Source organism: Colobus angolensis, unplaced genomic scaffold (assembly GCF_000951035.1).
Source record: "Colobus angolensis palliatus isolate OR3802 unplaced genomic scaffold, Cang.pa_1.0 Scaffold456, whole genome shotgun sequence".
NCBI classification, from domain to species: Eukaryota; Metazoa; Chordata; class Mammalia; order Primates; family Cercopithecidae; genus Colobus; species Colobus angolensis.
The window spans coordinates 1,484,621-1,508,784 of NW_012117999.1; the positions used below are offsets into that span (position 1 = coordinate 1,484,621).

Sequence of the window (24,164 nt, forward strand, 5' to 3'; positions counted from 1 at the left end):
TTATTAAAGTTCCATTAAGCATTCTATGTGTAGATGCTGAGAAAGCAACAAAAATTAAAATAAGACAAAAATTCTTATTTTTTTTCTCAGATAGATAAAAAGTTAGCAGGTAGTTTCTCAGGCAGTTCGTCTCTAAGTGGGAAAATAGCTGGACAAGCAACTAAAACGCCACAATCTGAGGAAAGTACAGTGGCCTGTGGCATTCCATGTAGGATGTGCCTTACTCCTACACTGGGCTTGGGGAAAAGCTCAAAGAAGAAATCATGGTTTCACAGCATAAATTTGAAGCATGAAACTGAAGGCAGATAGGAGGAAACTTAAATTTAGGGAGAGGGTATAACATACATGGAAATATGACATTTCGAGAAAAGCTCATTTAGGAAGCAGCAAACCTTTTAAATAATTAAACAGAGAGTATATATTAGAGTATGTTAAGAAATAAATCAGGAGATGTAGGCAGATGAGACCTTGAAGGGCACTATATATCATGCATATAGAGTTGGAACTTTGGCCTATGGGAATTTGAAAAACACTGATGGATTTTTTAGAAGAAGAATAACATGATAAAATTATTTTAGAAATAAGAACCTCCTAGTGTTTTGGAGAAAACACTGAATCTTATCAAAGAGACTGGAAATACCAATGGAGGTACTAGTCTAACAAAATTAGAAAAATATAGTTTGTGTAAAAATGTCACTTGCAATATTTTCTTTATTTTTACCAAAAATACAATTATGCTGCATGTATGTTTGGTCTACTTGATTTCCATTTAACAATATATTATGAAACTCTGTGCCCCAAATATATTACTTTAGCCTATCATCATTGATGACCCATATATACACATATATTGTCCAAAATTTATCAAGCCAACCAAAATAAGCATGGACCGGATGTGTATTAATGTTTGTTTAAAAATAAAGAATGTTCTCCTTCAACTATAAATAACTTCAGAAGTTAGAGTAATGCTGCTTTGAAAATAACACTATTTTCTACTATGATAGAACTTCTCTTCAAAGAAAAAACTGCATCCCCATTTTAATGAGTATCATACCTGAGAAACTATGACACATACATAATTAGTTATGAACACAGACTCTCAGAATTTGAATTTCAATTCTCATTACAATAAGCCTTCTGTTATTGTAACTGGAACATGATTGAATATTGAACTGGATAAGAGGAAATAGAAGAACAAAAAGAAATAGGACACTGTATGTATTCAATAAATAATTGCTTAAAACATGGTAATGTCATAAATTCAAAATGTTTTAACTAAAGAATTAATACCTAGAAATGTACTTTATTTAGTGATTATCAAATGCATAATATCATAGGCTTTGAAATAAGACCATGATCTGAGATCTGGGAGGTTCAACTGCTATAAAATTTGGGAGGCTACTCGATCTCTCCAAATCTTAGTGTCTTCATATAAAAAGCATACACACAAACAAACACATACAGTCTCTCTCTTCCCTCTTCTCTCTCTCTGACTTTGTAGAATTGTTTCAAAGATTAAATAAGATATAATACACGTGGCATTGTGGCCAGCTTATAATTTGACATTCAGTAATTCTAGTTCTCTTTTCTTTTGTCTTCCAATTCTTCTGCATGTAAAAATTTAAAAAACTATATTACATTTGACCATTATCTTAGAAGTGAGGGCATGGTGCCATTCCTAAGTACAGTACAGATTCTTTCTGTTCTTACCTGGTGATAAAGTACTTCAGGGTAATCCTGAGCCATTAACCGAAATAGGGCAAATAAGGCCCAGCCAAAACTGTCAAAATTTGTGAAGCCTTGATCAGGATTTATGCCAGCTTTTACACACACATATCCTTCAGGACACTGACTAAAGAAGACAAAGAAAAAAACCTGGTTACTGTTAGGTGACATTATGGCCAAATCATAACTACAGAATATCTGTCCTGAGTAATAGAGAACTCACTTTTCCACAGGGAGAGTAATGTCTTCTCCCAAACAATTGCCTGCTAAAAAGTCACACACGAGTCAGATTTTAAGTTGATAGAGTGAACGGTGTTAATTAAGCAAAAATAAAAAGGGGCCTCAAAAGTGATTTTTGCCAAACCATTTTTTTCTATTTCTTTATTTTTTCATTGACAAAGAGAAACTGTACATATTTGTGAAGTACAACATGCTGTTTTGAAATAGGTATATAGGGCGGAGCAAGATGGCCGAATAGGAACAGCTGCAGTCTCCAACTCCCAGCGCGAAGGACACAGAAGACCGGTGATTTCTGCATTTTGAACTGAGGTACTGGGGTCATCTCACTTGTGAGTGCCGGACAATCGGTGCGGGTCAGCTGTTGCGGCCCGACCAGCGAGAGCTGAACCAGGGCGAGGCATCGCCTCACCTGGGAAGCGCAAGGGGGAAGGGAATCCCTTTTCCTAACCAGGGGAACTGAGACACACAACACCTGGAAAATCGGGTAACTCCCACCCCAATACTGCGCTATAGGATAACGGGCACACCAGGAGAATATACCCCACGCCTGGCCGGGAGGGTCCCACGCCCCCGGAGCCTCCCTCCTTGCTAACACAGCAGTCTGCGGCGATCTAACCGCAGGGCAGCAGCGAGGCTGGGGGAGGGGCGCCCGCCATTGCTGAGGCTTAAGTAGGTAAACAAAGCCGCTGGGAAGCTCCAACTGGGTGGAGCTCACAGCAGCTCAAGGAAACCTGCCTGTCTCTGTAGACTCCGCCTCTGGGGACGGCTCAGCTAAAAAAATAACAGGGGAAGCAGCAGAGACTTGTGCAGGCGCGTACGACTCTGACAACTTTGAAGAGAGCAGCGGATCTCCCAACACGGAGGTTGAGATCTGAGAAGGGACAGACTGCCTGCTCAAGTGGGTCCCTGACCCCTGAGTAGCCTAACTGGGAGACATCCCCCACTAGGGGCAGTCTGACACCCCACACCTCACAGGGTGGAGTACACCCCTGAGAGGAAGCTTCCAAAGTAAGAATCAGACAGGTACACTCGCTGTTCAGCAATATTCTATCTTCTGCAACCTCTGCTGCTGATACCCAGGCAAACAGGGTCTGGAGTGGACCTCAAGCAATCTCCAACAGACCTATAGCTGAGGGTTCTGACTGGCAGAAGGAAAACTATCAAACAGGAAGGACACCTATACCAAAACCCCATCAGTGCGTCACCATCATCAAAGACCAGAGACAGATAAAACCACAAAGATGGGGAAAAAGCAGGGCAGAAAAGCTGGGAATTCAAAAAATAAGAGCGCATCTCCCCCCGCAAAGGAGCGCAGCCCATCGCCAGCAACGGATCAAAGCTGGTCAGAGAATGACTTTGATGAGAAGAGAGAAGAAGGCTTCAGTCCATCAAACTTCTCAGAGCTAAAGGAGGAATTACGTACCCAGCGCAAAGAAACGAAAAATCTTGAAAAAAGAGTGGAAGAATTGACAGCTAGACTAATTAATGCAGAGAAGGTCATAAACGACATGACAGAGATGAAAATCATGACACGAGAAATACGTGACAAATGCACAAGCTTCAGTAACCGACTCGATCAACTGGAAGAAAGAGTATCAGCGATTGAGGATCAAATGAATGAAATGAAGCGAGAAGAGAAACCAAAAGAAAAAAGAAGAAAAAGAAATGAACAAAGCCTGCAAGAAGTATGGGATTATGTAAAAAGACCAAATCTACGTCTGATTGGGGTGCCTGAAAGTGAGGGGGAGAATGGAAACAAGTTGGAAAACACTCTTCAGGATATCATCCAGGAGAACTTCCCCAACCTAGTAGGGCAGGCCAACATTCAAATTCAGGAAATACAGAGAACGCCACAAAGATACTCCTCCAGAAGGGCAACTCCAAGACACATAATTGCCAGATTCACCAAAGTTGAAATGAAGGAAAAAATCTTAAGGGCAGCCAGAGAGAAAGGTCAGGTTACCCACAAAGGGAAGCCCATCAGACTAACAGCAGATCTCTCGGCAGAAACTCTGCAAGCCAGAAGAGAGTGGGGGCCAATATTCAACGTTCTTAAAGAAAAGAATTTTAAACCCAGAATTTCATATCCAGCCAAACTAAGTTTCATCAGTGAAGGGGAAATAAAATCCTTTACAGATAAGCAAATGCTTAGAGATTTTGTCACCACCAGGCCTGCCTTACAAGAGACCCTGAAGGAAGCCCTAAACATGGAAATGAAATAGGTATATATTGTGCAATGGCAAAATGGAGCTAATTAACACATGCATACCTCACATACTTTTTTTGTGGTGAGAATACTTAAATCTATCATCTTACCATTTTTCAAGAATAAAATGCCTTGTATTAACTATATCTTTACTACTCCAATATCAAAAGGGAAATATCTGAACATCAGAGTGAACTGATGGAAAATAGTACTGATAAAAATACAACTGCAATGGTTGAGGGTATAATTTTCAAATGACTTCATGTAAAGCCTGTAGAACCCATTATTCAAGGGTGAGAAAACACTTATTGCATCGATAATTTATAAGCAGTATTTGCACATGGGGAGGCAGATCCAATTAAATATTTATTTTATTTCCTTTCAGGGAGTCCTCATTATTTCTATCCACTTAGGAGCTTCAGTGTTGTGTTCCATGATTACAGTGGTAGCCCAGTAAATCATGCTTCCCCTCTCCACGCCCTTGTGTAGTTTCCTCTCATATTATTTTGGGTTTAGTCATGTTACTTGTTTTAGTTTTAATGGAACAAAGAGAGGTTTAAAAATCATTCGTGCACTGGGATTTGCTAAATTGCTGACCCATAGTATCTGAGCAAACGAAGTTCTGTTGCCTTGTTGTTTTGGGATAATTTACCATGCAGCCAAGTATGACTGCTGCAGGTGAAACACTGCATGACTTTCTTTTCTTGCCTTGAAATATACCATTGTATCCTGAATATCCATGACCACGTACGTATATCCAAAATGTATTTCAGGTCATATTTGAGCTTGCAATGTACATAAAAGGAATTAGCTGAAATGGGATGGGACAGATACAAAGAGATGGGCTCACCATTTGGATATGAGAATAGAATGGGAGCCCAGCAGGAGCGGGACAAAAAAATATGTGCTGAGGCCGAGCACAGGGTGCATTGGCTCACACCTGTAATCTCAGCACTTTGGGAGGTCAAGGTGGGTGGATCGCTTGAGTCCAGGAGGTCAAGACTAGCCTGGGCAACACGGCAAAAACCCATCTCTACTACAAACACAAAAATTAGCCAGTCATGGTGGCACATGCCTGTAATCCCAGCCACTAGCAAGGCAGAGGCACGAGAATCACTTGAACCCAGGAGGCAGAGGTTACAATGAGCAGAGATTGAGCCACAGCACTGCAGCCTGGGCAACAGAACAAGACTTGGTCTCAAACAAACAAACTATATATATGTATGTGTGTGATTGTGTGTGTGTGTGTGTTGAGCAAGTGAGAAAATGTCAAAATCCCCTGAATGTAACTAAACCATATAACTCATGTTCTCCTCCCCCATGAGACTTTTGTTAATCTGGGCACCAGAGTATAAGAAAGAGCTGAGTTTACAGATGGCTGCCAAGTCATCCCAGCTGAGTAAAGCAACAGGAGGGAATTACGTGAGTCACACACTGCTGAGAAGTGCCCTATTTCCCCTTTATGAATTATAGGACAATGAGACATGACAGTTTTGTCATCTCACTTAAGAATTATTTTGAAATGCTGATTTTAAGAACGAGGTTTTTATTAATGTAAATTATAGCCATAAAAACATATAAGAGATTAAATAAGTGAAATATCAGCATATCTTTTTAATTTTTTTTTTAATGGATGTGAGGCTTTCAGGGTTGCCCAGGTTGGCCTCGAACATGCAGCCTCGCCTCTTTGTGCACCAGGACAACCGGCCCGAGCTATCGTGGCTTCCATCGGCATATCTTTCATATTTCTTTTCTCCCAAAACTTCTTTCCAAATGATAGATTTATATTGTCTCTCTTGGTCATTCTCACTAGCTCTGGAGCACTCTTGAAAACAGAAGATAAGAGCAGCACACCAACATGGCACATGTATACATATGTAAAAAACCTGCACGTTGTGCATATGTACCCTAGAACTTAAAGCATAATAAAAAATAAAAAATAAAAGATTCTTGTGTAATTCCCAGCTCTGCCATTTACTAGCTTCTTGACCTTGAAGAAATCATTGAATTAGTCTGACTATTGCTTTTTTTTATAAAATTGGATGAATAGTATTCCACATTGCATACTTCTGCTATGGTCTGAATGTTTGTGTCCCCTCAACATTCATATTGAAATTCTAACTCCCAAAGTAATTAGGAGATGGCGCCTTTGATAGGTGATTAGATTATGAGGGTGAAGTCCTCTTGAATGTGATTGATACACCAAGAGAAAAGGCCTGAGAGAAACCTCTGGCCTCTTCTGCCATGTGAGGACACAGCAAAAAGGCACCATGTATGGGCCAGAGGACATGCCTTCACCAGACACCAAATTGGCCCAGCACCTTGATGTGGACTTCTTAGTTTCCCCAACTGTGAGTAATAAATTTATCTTGTTTTTAAACCAACCAGTCTATGATATTTCATCAATGCAGCCTGAGTAGACTAAGACAACTTCTCAGTATTTTTTCAATGATGAAATGAGATAACACAATCAAATGGGAAGCAACAGTAAAAACAACAGTCCTTCATTAAGTACTATCAACAGGTGATAATGATTTAATAGAATAAATCTAATACCACTTACCCAGCATCTGTCCTGTTGCCACAAAGGAGAGCATATCTTTCTCCTTCCAAATAATAAAAGTTTTCTGTTTCTGAAAAATGGGCAAGAAATGATATTCTATATCATTATGGGTATATGTGGGTAATTATGAGCACCACATTGGAAATCTGTTTGGATCTCTGCAGAAGCTAAAATCCCTTTCCGCAACTGTGAAGAAAAGAGCAAATATCCTTTCCTTTTTAACCTAACATCTGATACACAAGCCAGCGCCTTTGGGAATCTAGCAAAATGTTGAGTGTTCAACATTTCTGGGAAGACTGCTTTGCCTTTAACAAAAGTTTCAATTTTTTATATACATGGCAAGGTGATTCTTACCTCGAATGTAATATGGGTTTCCAGTTTTGTTGTGCAGGGTTTCATTTTCATTCTCTTGGGGCCATCGAAAACATTTATGTTTCAGGTTGCCCATGAAGAGCCCCATCCCAATTAGAGAAAATACACTCAGAAAAAACAGAGTGAGGATAATGACACCAATAAGCTTCTTCAAGCAGTGAGTCAGGACCCCTGCAAGGGACTTCAGACCTGGAAAGAGAAACATTTGCTTTTGAAATAATGTAATATCTTGGAAAAGCACTATTGGCAAACTTCTTCCATAGCAACTGCATACTCCGTTGAAATCAATGGTTTTATCTTATAATGTAGTTCTAATTATTTGGGTCTCATACATAAAGTGAATAATAAATCAAAAGTTGAAGTTTATGTATTACTGCTAATTTTTAACACCTAACAAAATAATTCAGAAACACTATTTAAAATTAATTATTTGCTTGTTTCTCTTTACAAAGAAAAACAATCTCCCTCTCTTGGTTACTGCTTGTCATACCAACCTCCAGTGTTTGTAAGCATAAATAAAGGTGTAAGGTTATAAATCAAAATTAAAATGTTCTTGAAAAAATAAACAGCTTGAAACAGTAGTATTCTATATTATTCTTTAATTGACTTTATAATAATTCAATTTTGTGAGCTAATTAAATACAATTATGAAGAATTTCAATAAGCAAGAATGAGAATAACACAACTGTGATCTATGTAAACTGTATTTATAACAGAATACTAATAGAGAATTCAAACTTAAAACTGGCTTTATTTAAGGATATTCATTTTTCTAATTATAAATAATACATGCTGACTTCTGAAAGTAGAAAAGTAGAAAAAATAAAAATAACACAATCATATCTCATAGAATAAATTACTATTAATTTTTTTGTGTATAAACTTGCTTTCTTTCTTCCATCCTTCCCTCCCCCCTCCCTTTTCTTTTTCACTTGCTCTCTTATTTGCTAGTCTGTGTGCATTAGTTTCCTAATAACTGCTCAGCACAATGATTAATAAGAATATACTAACTCTGTGATGTTGACTATGCAAGTAGTCAACGTTTGTATGCTTTAGTTTCATAATTTTTTAAAATGGAAATAATACCTGCTTTCTATCTTATTGTGAGAATTGAAAACTACTCTTTTGAATGACCTCAGATGATTAGATGTCTTGAGTAAAATATGACAGTGTTGAAATAAAGTCATTCTTGTGACTACAGAAATGTGATAATCTAGATTAAACATACAATTTTAATTTGACATAATTAAATATGTTTATAGCCTCCTTTTGCCACTTAGAATTGTATCATTCTTTTTACTATAAGCAAATCTTTTCAAAGTATTATACTAGATATATAATAGAACTTCGGTGTCAAACGTACAACAGTGGTTTAGCGTTGATACACATGTTCACATTGTTTTCGAGAGATGTTGAACCAAAGTATAAACCAGATTATAAGCCTTCACTAAAACTGGAACATTTCAAAACATTTTTGGCAGTTTATTAGAAAAAATTAAATCACTTCAATGTAATTTCTGTAGTTACTATTCCAAACTTATAAAATAGGTGTATTTGCACGGTGTGCTTATTTGGCAACGGTCATGAGTCCTTAGTATATCTTTATACTGAATTTTTTTTCATATTGTTTTGTCAGAAATGTTTTTAAGAAGAGCAATTCTTAAATAAAAATATATGTCTGTGTGTATATATATATAGATTATATATATAAAATATATACAGATAGATAGATAATTTCCATTGTATACCCAGTTTTTGGTGGAGCTTTAATTTTAGCACTGACATTTTGTTTGATGGAAAAGAAATGACACCATCACATTTTTATAAAATTAAGTTTGCTAATCATTTTCATTAGTATATACTAATTAGATTTTGTTAGAAAGTTCTGGGCCATATGCCAATTTTGATCTTAATTTTCTGATATAACTTCCTCCTTCTTTTAAATTTTAACCTTCGTTTTGCTTAGTGTAAGTCTATTATAGAGTTTAATTGTATTTCTGACTTCATATTAAAGTCTCTGCCTTGATAAAAAAAAATTTAAACCAATTGCATTTATTTTCATAAATTAGGTTTACACTGAAATATACCTTACTTTTTTGATTTCTATATTCTCCTTATTATTCACTGTGTTTATTTTCCTTTGTCAATAAATTTACTATGTCTATTTTTTCCTTTAGTATTTTAGATAAAATACATGTTTTGAGAACTTATATCCAATTTAGGTTCGTATTTTGAAATAACATGCATATCTCTACATCTATAAGACTGTGTCTACTCAGTCCCACCATATAAGGCGAGAAAATAACTGTGTTTATTTTCTCACATTTCTCTATACTTACTTCTCAGTTTTTGCTAATATAAGTAATGACCTTTGATCTAGTTATAATTGTTGAATTGTGTATTTTGTATCACATATTATCTATCATGATTTATAGAAAGGATAAATTTCAAATCCTTACAAGGGCTTCCCAGGAAGCATAGATTCACACAAACAGGGAGTTAAGAGGACTTGGATGAATCTGCCTGACTTGAAGTGGCAGCTGTTTTTCATCCACGCAGGTTGTTGCCATTCATAAATGTAGGTGGACCTATCCTGACAATTCATCCAAGTTAAATTGGATTTCAACATAAAATCATTAAATTTTTATAATATTAACATCTATTTCAAAGTTTTCTAAAAACATAAATAAAATATGTCTCTAGTTCAAGAATGAACCACAGAAGTCCATGTGCTAACTTCTGATTTATAATATTTGCATTCTGTTAATATGGTCAAATGGTTTCAGAGCTCATTGCAATTACTTTTAGAACTAAATACTCTCATTTCTAAATATTTTATTTTCATACTTATTTTTTCAGCAGATATTCTGAAAAGATGCACAAGAATTGTTTGAGAACTCTTGCATAGCTGAGAACATACATTTGTTGACTATACATACAAATGACAGCTAAGTATAGAATTCTAGTGTCTCAACTTCCCTGCCTACACTTTCCCCCAAGCTCTGAAACTCCACTGCCTACCTAAGTTTACTATTAACATGAGGTCTAAGGGTGACCTGTCCATGATGTATGTTTCTCGCTTTTTTGCTTGAAGAATTTTATAATGCTTTTATTCTTTAATACTTTACATTTATAACATTTTACAATATGTCTAAGTATATATTGTAGTTATTGTTTATCTAGTATAAGCTGATCTCTTTCGTTTGTAGGGTCTTTTTCCAGTTAAAATTTTTTAAGTTTTTCCTATTGTATATATTTCAATAATTTGTCTTTTATATTCATTCTTGTCTGTTTTCAGGATCACTGTTTATGCATAAGAACTTTAGTCTTCTCTCCTTCATTAATCCATTCCATTTTTCAGTTCTATTGTATTAATACAGAATTCCTCTAGTCTTTCTTTATACAAGCGTGCTTGTTTGATGCACTGATAATATTATTTTATGGCTTCTATTACCACTGAATATTCATCTAGGGTAGTATAATTTTTATCACTCTTCTGTCTTAAAGTTAGTTATATTTGCCCATATTACTCTCTCATTTCATCATTTGTTGAGAGACTGCAAAAAGACAATTTATTATGTATGCTTCTATTTTTAAGCACATTTATTTTAAAAGAGGATACTTGCTTTCTATTAAATATATATTTCTCTTTCTATATTGCAAAATATTTTCATTCACTCCTTATTGCTGGTATGTGCCTAGTATATTCTCCCTTGAAAAAAAGAGTGAGAGGTCTCTACTAGCCTGTAGGCTTCCAACTCTAGTGAATGAATTCTTCTTGTATTATTACAACTTGAATTCATCTGATGTATTTAATAATTCTTACCTCTAGTCTTAAGATGAAGATGCATGTGAAATATGTGGGGAGTAGTAAGGGAGCTAGAGCTGTGAAATTCCCATCAGGTTAACTCTCACTAATTGATTCCTTCACTAGATTTGATAAAGATGCCATGCCACAGATAGTTTTTATTAAACAGCTTTACTGAGATATAATTCACGAGCTCCACAATTCAACAGCTTAATGTGTACAAATCAATGTTTGAGTATATTACAGGTTATGAATTATCACCATACTTTCCAATCTGTTTTTCTCATTTGTTCTGCCTAAACTACAAATACATAACCTATATATATTTAGCCTTCTTTCTGGTCTATGAAAGTTGCCTGTAGGCTTTGTTTTTGCTTTTATTACATTCCTTATTTGCTTTCTTGATACAGCTATTTCATAACACTTCAGAATTGCAGCTAAAACATTCTGGGTAGCATTGTTCTTATCTAATTGTTCTTATTCATTCACAATAACAAACTAGAAGGTGTTGGTGTGTTTCTGTTAGAACGTCTTCAGAAATGGGAGCTGTAACTTAAGTCTTCAGCATTTTCCATCAATGTGGTAAAGTTGCAACCACACTGATAGAAGATGAATTTTGTGGTATGTGAATTGCACCCTATCCAAGCACTCAAAGCAAAGGCGAATTCATCTTATTTTATATTACTTTGTTCATATCAACTGGTTTCCTGATAAAATGAGGAAAAGAAAGAGGCAGATTAGACATCTGTCTAGACCACTATCTCTCTCAGAAGTCTAAGAAGAATTTTATAAGTTCAAATTTAATTTGTAAGAATTACAAATTAAAATATATTTTATTGATGTCTATATTTTGGTTTTGTAAAAATTGAGCCTACACCAAATAAATAACAGTCAATGTATTTTTCTCCTCTTTCCCAGAGTGACATAAATGTAAATTTCAGATAACTCACTGGTTTCAGAGTGGAAACATTATTCAATATTTCCTCTGAACAACAACAGGGAAGTTCAGGTGAATACATGGCAGTATATAAAACAAAATGAAGAAAGGATATTCAGTGCAATTTCTTACCTTGATTTAAAGGAATAATTTTTAAAATTCTCAAAGTTCTTGCAGTTTGAAGCATTGGAATGAAGTTTAGAGGTGAGTATCTTATAATAACCCTGTGGAATTAAATTAGAGTTACGTAAAAGTCACATTACATCTATGCTACTTATTCTTGGCTTTTTATGGTTTTTGAAACTTATTTTTAAAACCATATATGCAAACATTTCCCTTGATCACATGAATCCATATTGCAAACAGTTTTATTATTGATTAGAAGACAAAGATTGCTACAGTGGAAAGTGGCCAGATATTAATCTATAAACTTATATTATGAGAGTTTACAAAAGTTTGACACTGTGAATACTCTTAATTTCTCATAAAATATTCTACACTATGTTCATAAATCTTTTGTTATCTAATTACTGAAAAGATAGTTACAATGAAAAATGAATATCTAGTTTTTTAAGGAATAAGATTCATTTTAAGTATTTAAACTTATGATAATGGTAATTATGGTGGTGACATGAGAATAAAGATTAAGAGAGGATGAGAATGAGGATGATGCTGATGACATTGATGATGATGGCGATAATGATGACAATAGTGATGGTGATGATGATGAAGGTGTAAGGCAGACTGTGTGTTGATTAAGGACACGGACTCTGAAGCCAGACAGCTTGTGTAGAAACCAGGCTTTACCATGAACTAACTGTGCAACATGAGCAAATTATTTAAATCTTTCTTGCCTCAGTTTCCTCAACTGTAAAGTGGGGTTAATAATACTTCCTGATTCAGAGGGTTTTTTGAGAGATTTAATGAGTTAACTTATGCGAAGTACATAGAAGAGCACCTGGCACATAGTAAGGGCTCTGCAAGTGTTAGCTAACAGAAAGAGCAAAACAGCAAAGATAATGGTAATAACAGTAAAAGTAGTGATGGTAATAATTACAGTGATATGACACACTATTTTAGATTGCTTACAATATAGCAGACACTCTTTATGACCTTTATAAATGCTATTTTAAAAATTGACCCAAAATCTACAAATAGAAAATCACTTTAAATTATTTTTAACAAGAGTTTGATGCCAGTAATGATTTCTGTAGCTAGAATACACTAACTAGAAGTATTTAAAAAAGAGACATGAAATTGTTAGAATTGTCTGAAACATTCCAGAAAATGTGTGTGAGGGGGTGGGTGTTTAAGACACATTATTCTGATCTCTAGCATATTTACTGGTCTTAAGCAATGTAGCTACATGCAATGTAGATTGGGAATTGAGAATCAAATCTGCTAGGACCTTCTCCTAAGTATTCAGGGGATTTGCTCACTGATCACTAAAAGGCACACTTAAAATGCACAAATTCAATATTTATCATTCTTGTTTCAAATAGCAGAAAATAACCCACTCCTTTCTTTTTTATTGCATCTTCTGAGGACTAGGTCAGAGGCAGCTGAGAGAGCTCACAATGACTATAACTTTGAAGTATCCACCCCTTGCAGACTATCTTCAGGCAGAAATCTTTGTAGAAGTCAATTATTTTTTATGAAAAACATTTGCTGAGCAAAACATTAAAATAGACTCAATTTAAAGAAATACTCACTCAAACATAGTTACGCTGAAATCAAGCCAGTTCCATGGATCACCAAGGAAGGAAAAAGATCCTGCCCAGACTCCTCTTGCAAAGAGTTTTACAAGTATTTCAAATGTGTAAATTCCAAGCAAAGTATTCCTGAAGAAATTTTTTAATATAAATATTATTGGTGAGAATAATACATTGTCAACTCTGAAATACTATGCTTATGATAACTAGCTGGCATTTCAGAATAAGTCATCAGGAAGGTGAGACCAGGTCTACTTGGTAGGCCAAAACAAACCAACCACCAATAAATTAGACAACATTCAAGAAAGCAAGTGCTCCTTGAGCCCTAACTCAATGCTTTAAATAGGGTAGGCTGTGTCTTATGGCATTTGTCATGACATTTGACTTTTTAATTTGTTTATTACTGTAGCCATGTAGTATAATTTGAAGTCAGGTAGCATGATGCCTCCAGCTTTGTTCTTTTTGCTTAGGATTGCCGTGGCTATTTGGGCTCCTTTTTGGTTCCATATGAATTTTCTTTCACAGGAACATCGATGGAGCTGGAGGTCATTATCCTTAGCAAACACAGAAACGGAAAACTAAATACTGCATGTTCTCACTTAAAAGTCAGAGCCAAATGGTGAGAACACATGGACACATAGAGGGGAACAACACAATGTGGCCTTTTGGAGGGCAGAGGATGGGAGGAGGGAGACGATTACGAAAAAAATAACTAATGAGTATTAGGCTTAATACCTGGGTGATGAATAATCTGCATAACAAAATCCCATGACAAAAGTTTACCTATGTAACAAACCTGCACTTGTGCCTCTGAACTTAAAATAAAAGTTAAAAAAATAAAAAAATTCAATAAATCCTAGCTGACAGGTAATAGTCTTTACATATTATGTAGGTAAATGATAAAAACATCAAATATCAAATTTGATCCCTATAGGGATTACACAATAATTAATAATCATCAAGGGCATGTGTAAGATCTAATTTTATTTTATATATATATATATTTTTCAAGTTTTTTTTATGGTGATATTGTTATAGTCACCTTCCAAAATCAACTAGTTTTAAGAATAATATTAAAGCTCAAAAGGTAACTTCAAGAAAGCCTTTTCCCCCAGATAATTTAATGGGTCTTTCCATCCTTACAGTCTAATGCAAGTCAGACTACTGGTATGTCTTCAGAAAGAGAGGAATAGAACAGAAAGGGAGAAAGGGATTTTCTTAATGAATGAAAAGGAATGAAAGTTACCTGAGTTAGAAGCAAATCAGGAATGAGATTGCAGCAGCAAAGAAAACAGATGTGAAGCACTGAAATATTATCTTAATCATTAATAAATATTAAATTTATTATAATATAAAATATAAGGTATTATATAACTCAATATTATTAAAATAAAATGTAAAATATTAAAAATACATAATTATATATGATATGTATAAAATAATTATATAACATACTCTAATACTGGTCTCCATTTTGGCAAACTAGTCAGGGACATGAATATGCAATCAAGCAGGACACTAATTAGAATAAACAGTCGGAAAAAGGTAGCTTATAGTCAAGGAATAATAGTTAATAAATAATATTGGAAAAGATATATTTCTATTATATATATTTATATACATTGAGCTAAAATATTTTTTAAATGTTGAAAAATATTAATCTTATTGAACAATGGGCATTAATATTTGTTAATATTTACTATTGTGTGTATTAGAAAATATACTTTATATGTATTTTCAAATGTGGAACACTTAATGAAATATAATCTAGATTTCAATATGACCTAACATGAGACATAAATTGAAAAGAGAAAAATACTGCAGAAATAGTTGAATAGCAGTATAGTTGCAGTTAATGTCAGCACAGTTTAAAGTCAACAAGTCAACAGAAAAGGATATGGATGTGCCAAAACCTTGATAGTTGTTCCTCTGATACAATTGAAAGGAGACAATGTACACAAGATGGAAGCTGCATTGAATCTGAAGATTGTTCTATTTTTATTTAATACTATGAAAGTCTGTAAGAAGAAAAGTGATCAAGTGAAATTAGAACTGAGAACCATAATCTCATCAATTATGCAACAAATTGTCAATCAATCATCATTATAGTCTTCGACTCTAACAGCTATACTTTCCTTTTTTTATATATTTTTATAGACTAAGTCAAATGGAAGGATTTTAGATGTTTTTATTCGTATTGAGGCTTGTCTGTTTATCTACCATTTTTGCTTTTTTGGGTTTTTTGCTACTGTTACACCCAAGAAAGTTGTTTGTCTCAAGCCAAACCTCTGGTCTCCTTAGAGAACTAACAGAATAGGAAGAACACAATATCCCAATGGCTCACGAAGATCCATTTAAAAATGTCAGAGCCGGTGTATCTGAGAACATAATGAATGTTAAAAGTTAGATTTTATTTCAGAGAAAATCAAATGTGGGATTATGATAGCAAAGAAGATTCATTAAATTGAAATAGTACATTAATTCTTAACAATTGTCTATGAAATAAAACCAAACTTGCATGATATCATTAACATACATATATCTAAACCAGAAATTTATAACATGTAAACTTAATACATTGAGATATTAAAGCATTAAAATTCTAACAAAAAATAATGAAATATCAGAAATATTCTGAAATTAAAATTGAGTCATATATCTAAATATGTGTACATGCTTGTGTATGTACATGAGTATGTACATACATATTCAAGTGTACATATATAATGTGTGTGCATATATATAATACATATTATTGTGTGTATATATATATAATACCTGCATATGAGCAAGTTTGTATATTTTTATATTTGTGTGTAGATATATATATATATGTGCACTCATTGAAAGTGTGTATATATATCCACTATATATCCATTTGGAAAAATTTTATTGTGGGGTATAAATAAATACAAATAGGAAATATTTTATAGTTTACAGTCTAAAAGAGTATATTTTATAATTTATAATATATAACACACTGAAGCATAATAAATTATAGTATACTAAAATTATATATTAAATATAATCTATTAGATGCTACAGTATTATATGTTTTGCAGAGGTGATTATTTCTATTTATATTTGTATATATACAGAAAAATAGACTACTTAGTACAAATATATCTTCAACAATATTTCATGAATAAATGTTCTAAATGGAAACCAAATTGTGATATAATTCTTCTTAATAAAATATTTTTCTAACACACAATCTGTGAACACTTTGACCTATACCATAGCTATCTTTCCTCTATTTTAAATGCAAACAGAAAATAAAAACTTAAAAGAGCCAAAGTAAATCTGATTTTCTAAAATATGCTTTTCATGCTATTTTCCAGAACAATCTCAAACTTCACACAAGATGTAATATATGTGATTGTGATGAGTAATTTCAGATATAATAATCTCCCAATTTAAGAGCCGAAATTGTTTTATTAATTATAAAAGTATTTATTTTATGCCACTTTTAACAGAATAAACCTAATATAACTCAAATAAATTGTCATTTATAACAGCACTTTTATACCAAGGTATCTGTGCAGTTCTTGCTCCAGAAGTTTCATAGGAACTAGACCAAGAGTAACTCTGGGCCTTGGTTTATTTTTCAAAATATTTGGTTTTGTCTTCAATAACACAACTAGCGCTTTGCCAACCACATCTGTACACACTGCAGGGTACTCAGAACTCTGCAATATTACACCTATCCCTACGGTTACTGTGCCATATCAATTATTATGACATAAACATAGCAAAAACTGAATGTAGAGGTAATTGAGATGAGGGCTTAACTTATACTTTCATTAAAATGCTCTCAAGATTAAGCCTGTATATTATAACAATGCTGCATAATGCCCATGGAGGCTACCAGAGATACTGGAGTCTTTTAAGTTAATACATACATTTCTACCATAAAATGTCAATATTCTTCCACCATGACAAGTATTCCAAAGAATTGTAATTTATTTAAAAAAAAAAAATCACTTTGTCTTCCATCCAGAGAATGTGGTGCAATTCCTTGTCACCCATCTGATAATATCATTGAATGCTCTACGAATTAATTTTTTCACTATGAAGCTAATTGTCACCTTCCCCAAATTTGATATTCTTTCTAGTTATTTCATTTCATCAGTGGCATCCCCATTCCTCTACACTGAAAACCTTGGCATTTTTAGCCAGTCAAATCGTGCTGTTTCCTTTCAGCTTTGTTCTCTCTGTCTCCTCTTGACTTCAGTCCTGGATTACTCTCTCTATGTTATTTCATCTTTCTAATCCTGTCTCTTCCGTGCAATAGTCATTTAGAAATCTGTTGGGTTAACGCTACTTAAACATTATATTCATTGCATCAGGCCTTTGATCACCATATTAAATCCACGTTGACATCTCCATTATCTCATCCCATATCTCACAACTTGCAACAGCTAAGTTTCCAGTTAGAGCATCACTTTTTCTTTGCCTCCTTCCAGAATCCTTCTCTGCTCTTACCTATACATGGGTCTTCCCTTTCCCATATTAAAACTTTGAAGTGTTCTTTAAGTTATAATTCAAATTCTGCAGGATCCTTAATGATTCTTTCAGCTTCATTGGTACACACCAATCTCTGATTTCTAAACGTGATTACTTTCATATCTAACATTTTGTGCTTGTTCTGGGGTTGGACATATAGTAGCAGGTGCCTAAAGTCATTCTGGAGATAAGGAGTAAGTGTATGCATGTATGAATGAATAAAAATGATAAATAACATACGGGTTGTATTTACTTTTCTAACTTCTGAGTAAGCTCATCATATGGAACATTTTAAATTGTTGAGAAAATTCTAGGCATTTTACAGGCATTTTAAAACTGAAAACCACAAATGGACAATCATCATGTTCCCTTAAAATATTTCACTTACATTAAGGCATACTAATACATATATTATGAAGTAAAGTAATCCAAAATATACTACCTAACCAGGTAAGATATCAGTTTTGATAAAACTCTCCAATATGTGTGCTCCCAAAATGAGATATCTTATGTAGTTCTGCATAATTTAAAATCAGATCTTGCCCTGTTTTTCATTATCTTTTTGTATCCTATCTCAATTACATTTTCTGTATGTCTGGAAATAAAATAATAAAAATGTCATCAAAATAATCTCAATTAGTTCTCACATTTTTTTTCTTGTAGTAGTATGGGTCCATGTCTTCCAAGGGCTCTGACACCATTCCTTGAGAAAGGTTTCCATAAATAAATGGAAGCTCTTTGCCAACTTCCAAGTCAGGATTTGGCTTTAAATCTTCTTCATGTTCCTCATTATGTGTTTTAGCAATATGCTGTTTTATAAGTTCAAAAGACTCTTTAGTGAAGGGAACAAGGCCCTTAGGTTCTGGTGAAGCCAACATTTCCAATTTTGTACCTGCAAAAAATTCTATATTAAAGTTGGGTATACTAATAAAACCATAAAAGTACAAAAGGTTGGGACATGAAAAATAGAGACCAGTAAACTGAATGAATGCATTTAAAGAACATATTCCTTAGTTTTGTAGAAATCTAAGTTGTCCTGAGTTTTATTGTACTTAATATCAAACTTAATTTGTAATTTCATGAAGTAACTCAATATACTTCACTTATTCATTGTTTTAAACTCTTTCTTTTACTGAAATCTACCTTTCAACTTCTCCATTATAATAAAAGAGATCTTTTTTAGAAAGATCTTTTTTGCTAGAGATACTTTTTCTGGCCAAATCCAGTTATTTCCCTGGGAGACACATTTAGCAATTGACTACACTTTTCTTCTTTAAACTTACTCTGCATTGGCTCTGCACCCTGCTCTTCCATGTACCTTTTTGTATCTCTGATTACTTTTTTAAAATCAATTACAGTATCGGTCAAATATTAACCCAAATTTTAACTCTGATATCTCTTAAGGGTTTGCCTTCTTCCTCTGCTATATGTATCATTCTGATGAATACATGGGCAAACAGAGTTTTAATTACTCTTTGCATACAAATATTTATCAAGTACATGAGAATATTTCCCAAACGCTTTCTTCCCCCAGCTGTCTATATAGTAACTTCACCAAAGGCAGCAACTTAACAGGTAAAAACAAAATTATTTATCTTTCTGCATTACTAGAATTACTCTTTAACCTGTGAGCCATTGTAAAAATAAAAACTCAAACTGATCACCTTGAAAATTACTCATGGTATTTTTCTCTCTGTCATCAATCCTTATACACAAAATATTTTTCTTTCAACAGTTTTCTATTATGATTCTTGAATACTATTTATTTATACATGTCTTTGAATGTAATCATCTTTGTAATTCTGTCTTTGGGGTACTCCAGTAGTCTTCACATATTTCAACTCTAGTCTTTACCTATTTCAAGATATCCTATAGGCAACTCAAAGTGTGTTCATTAAATATAATTTCACACATTAATTCCCCATTCATGAACCTGGTTCTTTTTTCACACATACAAACATTTTATTTTACTAATTTGTTCCAGTCCAATTCCTGTCAAATTTACCCTTACAATGATTCTATTCAATGTCAATTGATTGGTTTTTATTCATTTGTTTGTCTAAAAACTCTCTGTAATTTCATTATTGCAATTAAAGATAATAAATTTTGGTTTTGATACTGTGGCATTTTGCATCTGTGTATTTTCTTTCACAGTGCTGGCACTAGCTGAGTTACTTCCATAAGATTTTCCCAAGACAGAAATCACCCACATATGTATACTCACACATACGTTCTACTTCAGAATTTTTCACTGTTGTGCAAAAGTGAGTTGTTTAATACTTTAACACATTACTTGTCTATTAATTAAAAGTAAGCAAAAGATATGTTATTTAATATTATTGGAACACCATTCACTGCAAGAATCAGACTTCACTGCTAGCATAACTAAGTGACGGGCAGGATATATTTTAAATATACACAAATGGGATCTAATTAAACTAAAGAGCTTCTGCACAGCAAAAGAAACTACCATCAGAGTGAACAGGCAACCTACAGAATGGGAGAAAATTTTTGCAATCTACTCATCTGACAAAGGGCTAATATCCAGAATCTACAAAGAACTCAAACAAATATACAAGAAAAAACAAACAACCCCATCAAAAAGTGGGCAAAGGATATGAACAGACGTTTCTCAAAAGAAGACATCCGTACAGCCAACAGACACATGAAAAAATGCTCATCATCACTCGCCATCAGAGAAATGCAAATCAAAACCACAATGAGATACCACCTCACACCAGTTAGAATGGCAATCATTAAAAAGTCAGGAAACAACAGGTGTTGGAGAGGATGTGGAGAAATAGGAACACTTTTACACTGTTGGTGGGATTGTAAACTAGTTCAACCATTATGGAAAACAGTATGGCAATTCCTGAAGGATCTAGAACTAGATGTATCATATGACCCAGCCATCCCACTACTGGGTATATACCCAAAGGATTATAAATCATGCTGCTATAAAGACACATGCACACATATGTTTATTGCGGCACTATTCACAATAGCAAAGACTTGGAATCAACCCAAATGTCCATCTGTGACAGACTGGATTAAGAAAATGTGGCACATATACACCATGGAATACTATGCAGCCATAAAAAAGGATGAGTTTGCATCCTTTGTAGGGACATGGATGCAGCTGGAAACCATCATTCTTAGCAAACTATCACAAGAACAGAAAACCAAACACCGCATGTTCTCACTCATAGGTGGGAACTGAACAATGAGATGACTTGGACTCGGGAAGGGGAACATCACACACTGGGGCCTATCATGGGGAGGGGGGAGGGGGGAGGGATTGCACTGGGAGTTATACCTGATATAAATGATGAATTGATGGGTGCTGACGAGTTGATGGGTGCAGCACACCAACATGGCACAAGTATACATATGTAACAAACCTGCACGTTATGCACATGTACCCTAGAACTTAAAGTATAATAAAAAATAAAAAAAAGAGAAAAAATAAATAAATAAATAAAAATAAATATACAAAACGCAATCTTGTAGACATTCAAGGGGAGGATACATGGTACACTTCTGTGTCGTAAATGTTCTGTGGAAAATAAAAATGAGAAGTAAAGATGAAAATAAAATATTGGGATGACTACTTATGCCTTTTGTGGAATCAAGTTTTCTGGGTTTTGCTTTGCTTTTCATATCTGCTGCATTCTACTTAAAGAATGGCTTCCTTTTCTTACTTCTCAGAATGCACATAGACTAAAAATATTGACAGTCTGTTAACTTTATTTGGTTTTCAGTTCCGACCACATACCTATGTCTCAAAAAAAAAAAAAAAAAAAGGTAAACAGAAATATACTTTGACTGAGCCCAGCCTCTGGATTCATTTACAAGAACCAGTCACAAATGACTGGTTCAGTCGTTTGTAATCAAAGGCAGGGATATTTTTGCAATAGCAGTTGTTTCTTATGCCCAAGTGCCTCAAGAGATGTTTCAGAGATAGGGCACGAGGAAATTTTCAAGGGAAGAATATGTACTAGGAAGATCAACATATATCTACTTAGAGTTGTCTTCCCAGGCTAATGGTATAAAAACTCACCTAAAAATTTACTTATTTCTAAATATCTGAGACATTAAAAATTTGCTAAGATTATCTATAGATACCATATACACACATATACAAACATGCATATGGTCACACTTCACACATTAGAATTCAGTGAGGGGAGAGAAGATGATCTGAATAAGTACAATTTATGAGTATAAGCTACAGATAACTAAGTTTTCTCTTACATATGAAATCTTTTTTTCCTTTAAAATAGCCTTTCAGGCCAGGCGCGGGGGTTCACACCTGTAATCCCAGCACTCTGGGAGGTCGAGGCGGGCAGATCACGAGATCTAGACCATCCTAGCTAACACAGTGAAACCCCATCTCTACTAAAAATACAAAAAAATTAGAAATTAGCCAGGCGTGGCGGCGGGCGCCTGTAGTCCCAGCTACTCGGGAGGCTGAGGCAGGAGAATGGCGTGAACCTGGGAGGCGGAGCTTGCAGTGAGCCGTGATCTCCCCACTGCACTCCAGCCGGGTCGACACAGCGAGACTCCGTTTCAAAAAAAAAAAAAAATAGCCTTTCAAAATGTTTTTACACAAAGATCCTTGAATACATATTAAATAATTTATAAATAACTTATTGGTTATCTTTATAAACATTCTTTACTATATTATGATAAAATATAGTGATGCTCCCAAAGGCAACTGCTGAATGATCCTGTTATACGTTTAGAGTTTTGTTTCCTGCCTTAGCAATTAACTGTGACTTGACATTTTCTTGGTATTTCTAATTTCCTCCTTTTATGTGGAAAGAGAATATCTAAATTTTCTGGGTGAAGAACTAAAGATTGTTGAACCTCTTCAAAGAAAATATTCATGGGCTTTGTGACAGTTACTGGCTGCTCAGGACTTTTTATTTTTACATGAACCAACTCTATTCATACTCTATTTTCTCACCATAAGCCTTGATTATTTAATAAGGAAAATGAAGTAAAATATATGTATTTGAATGTTAGTAAGTCAAACTGTAAAATGTCTCACAAGATGAAAAAATACATGCTAGACAGCATTAAAATAAGATAGGCCTATAAGGACTCAGGATTTTTGTCTAAAGGCTGGTGGTCAATGGATACGACATACCCAAGTTATCTATATTCTATATGACTTATTCAACACATCAACAATTTAGGTTGTGAGAGAGAAACAACCTAGTAGAAACAAATAAAATCATGATCTTTGAACTCAGACTTACAGTCAAATCCTGAACTCTGTTACTAATATTCTAAGAAACCTCAGTCAAATTATTTAATATCCCTGAACATATTTTCTCAGTCATAAAATTGGGATTCCTCCTCAGGTGAAATAAGGATAAATCAAAATAATATGAGTAAAAATACCTAGTACAGTGTCTGGCACATAATACATGGAAAATAAATATAAATTTTTAACTGTGATAAAATTTGCTATATTAGAATGGTGAGTCAAATTTACTAGAAAAAAATACAATAGAAATACTTGTAAAACTTCAAAATTTGGACTAAAATACTCATCAGCACAAGTACAGTAGAGAAGAGATATACTTTTGTAACAGAGAAAATTGTCAAGGGGTTTTACTTAATAGTAACTGCAATACAAATCAATACTAATTTGTGTCCGCCAAGAACACTAATATAACTTCTATCTGTGTTGATGGAAGATGCAGGAGGCAGTCCTTCTCTACTGTGCTGTAATCCAAGAACGCCACACCTAAAAGGCATGTACACAGACTGAAGGGTCTTCAAATGGAACCAGAAGGTTGATCAAGTAAAACAGAACAATTTACAGACAAGCTAAAAGAATGGAGAATGTATAGTTGAGGTGGAAAAAACTCAAGTACAATCTTACTATTTCCAAGTATCCAAATGGTTCTAAAGTGGAAGAGAAATTAGACTTTCATGTTGTTCAAAAATTACGAACTAGAATCAATGAGGTGAAGCCAGAAGAGATTTGGCTCAAGAAAATAAAGATCTTTCTAACAGCTGTCACAAATGATCTAGACATCAAACCTTCCCCTACTACCAACATGGAAACACATACTTCTTGA

The 24,164-nt window shown here is 34.2% G+C and overlaps 1 protein-coding gene across 2 annotated transcripts in view; it reads right to left on the reverse strand.

The window, feature by feature from the left end:
* Positions 1–24,164, reverse strand: part of SCN7A (sodium channel, voltage gated, type VII alpha subunit) — a 97,251-nt gene that overhangs the window by 57,231 nt on the left and 15,856 nt on the right. For both annotated transcript variants that reach the window (XM_011958033.1, XM_011958034.1), the window contains exons 2-9: positions 18,717–18,961; positions 15,463–15,581; positions 15,019–15,108; positions 13,564–13,692; positions 11,984–12,075; positions 7,089–7,295; positions 6,735–6,804; positions 1,711–1,852 (exon numbers count right to left, since the gene is read on the reverse strand). In XM_011958033.1, the coding sequence (XP_011813423.1) occupies positions 1,711–1,852; positions 6,735–6,804; positions 7,089–7,295; positions 11,984–12,075; positions 13,564–13,692; positions 15,019–15,108; positions 15,463–15,581; positions 18,717–18,947 (1,080 nt within the window). In that variant the 5' untranslated portion in view covers positions 18,948–18,961. The remainder of the gene's footprint in view (positions 1–1,710; positions 1,853–6,734; positions 6,805–7,088; positions 7,296–11,983; positions 12,076–13,563; positions 13,693–15,018; positions 15,109–15,462; positions 15,582–18,716; positions 18,962–24,164) is intronic.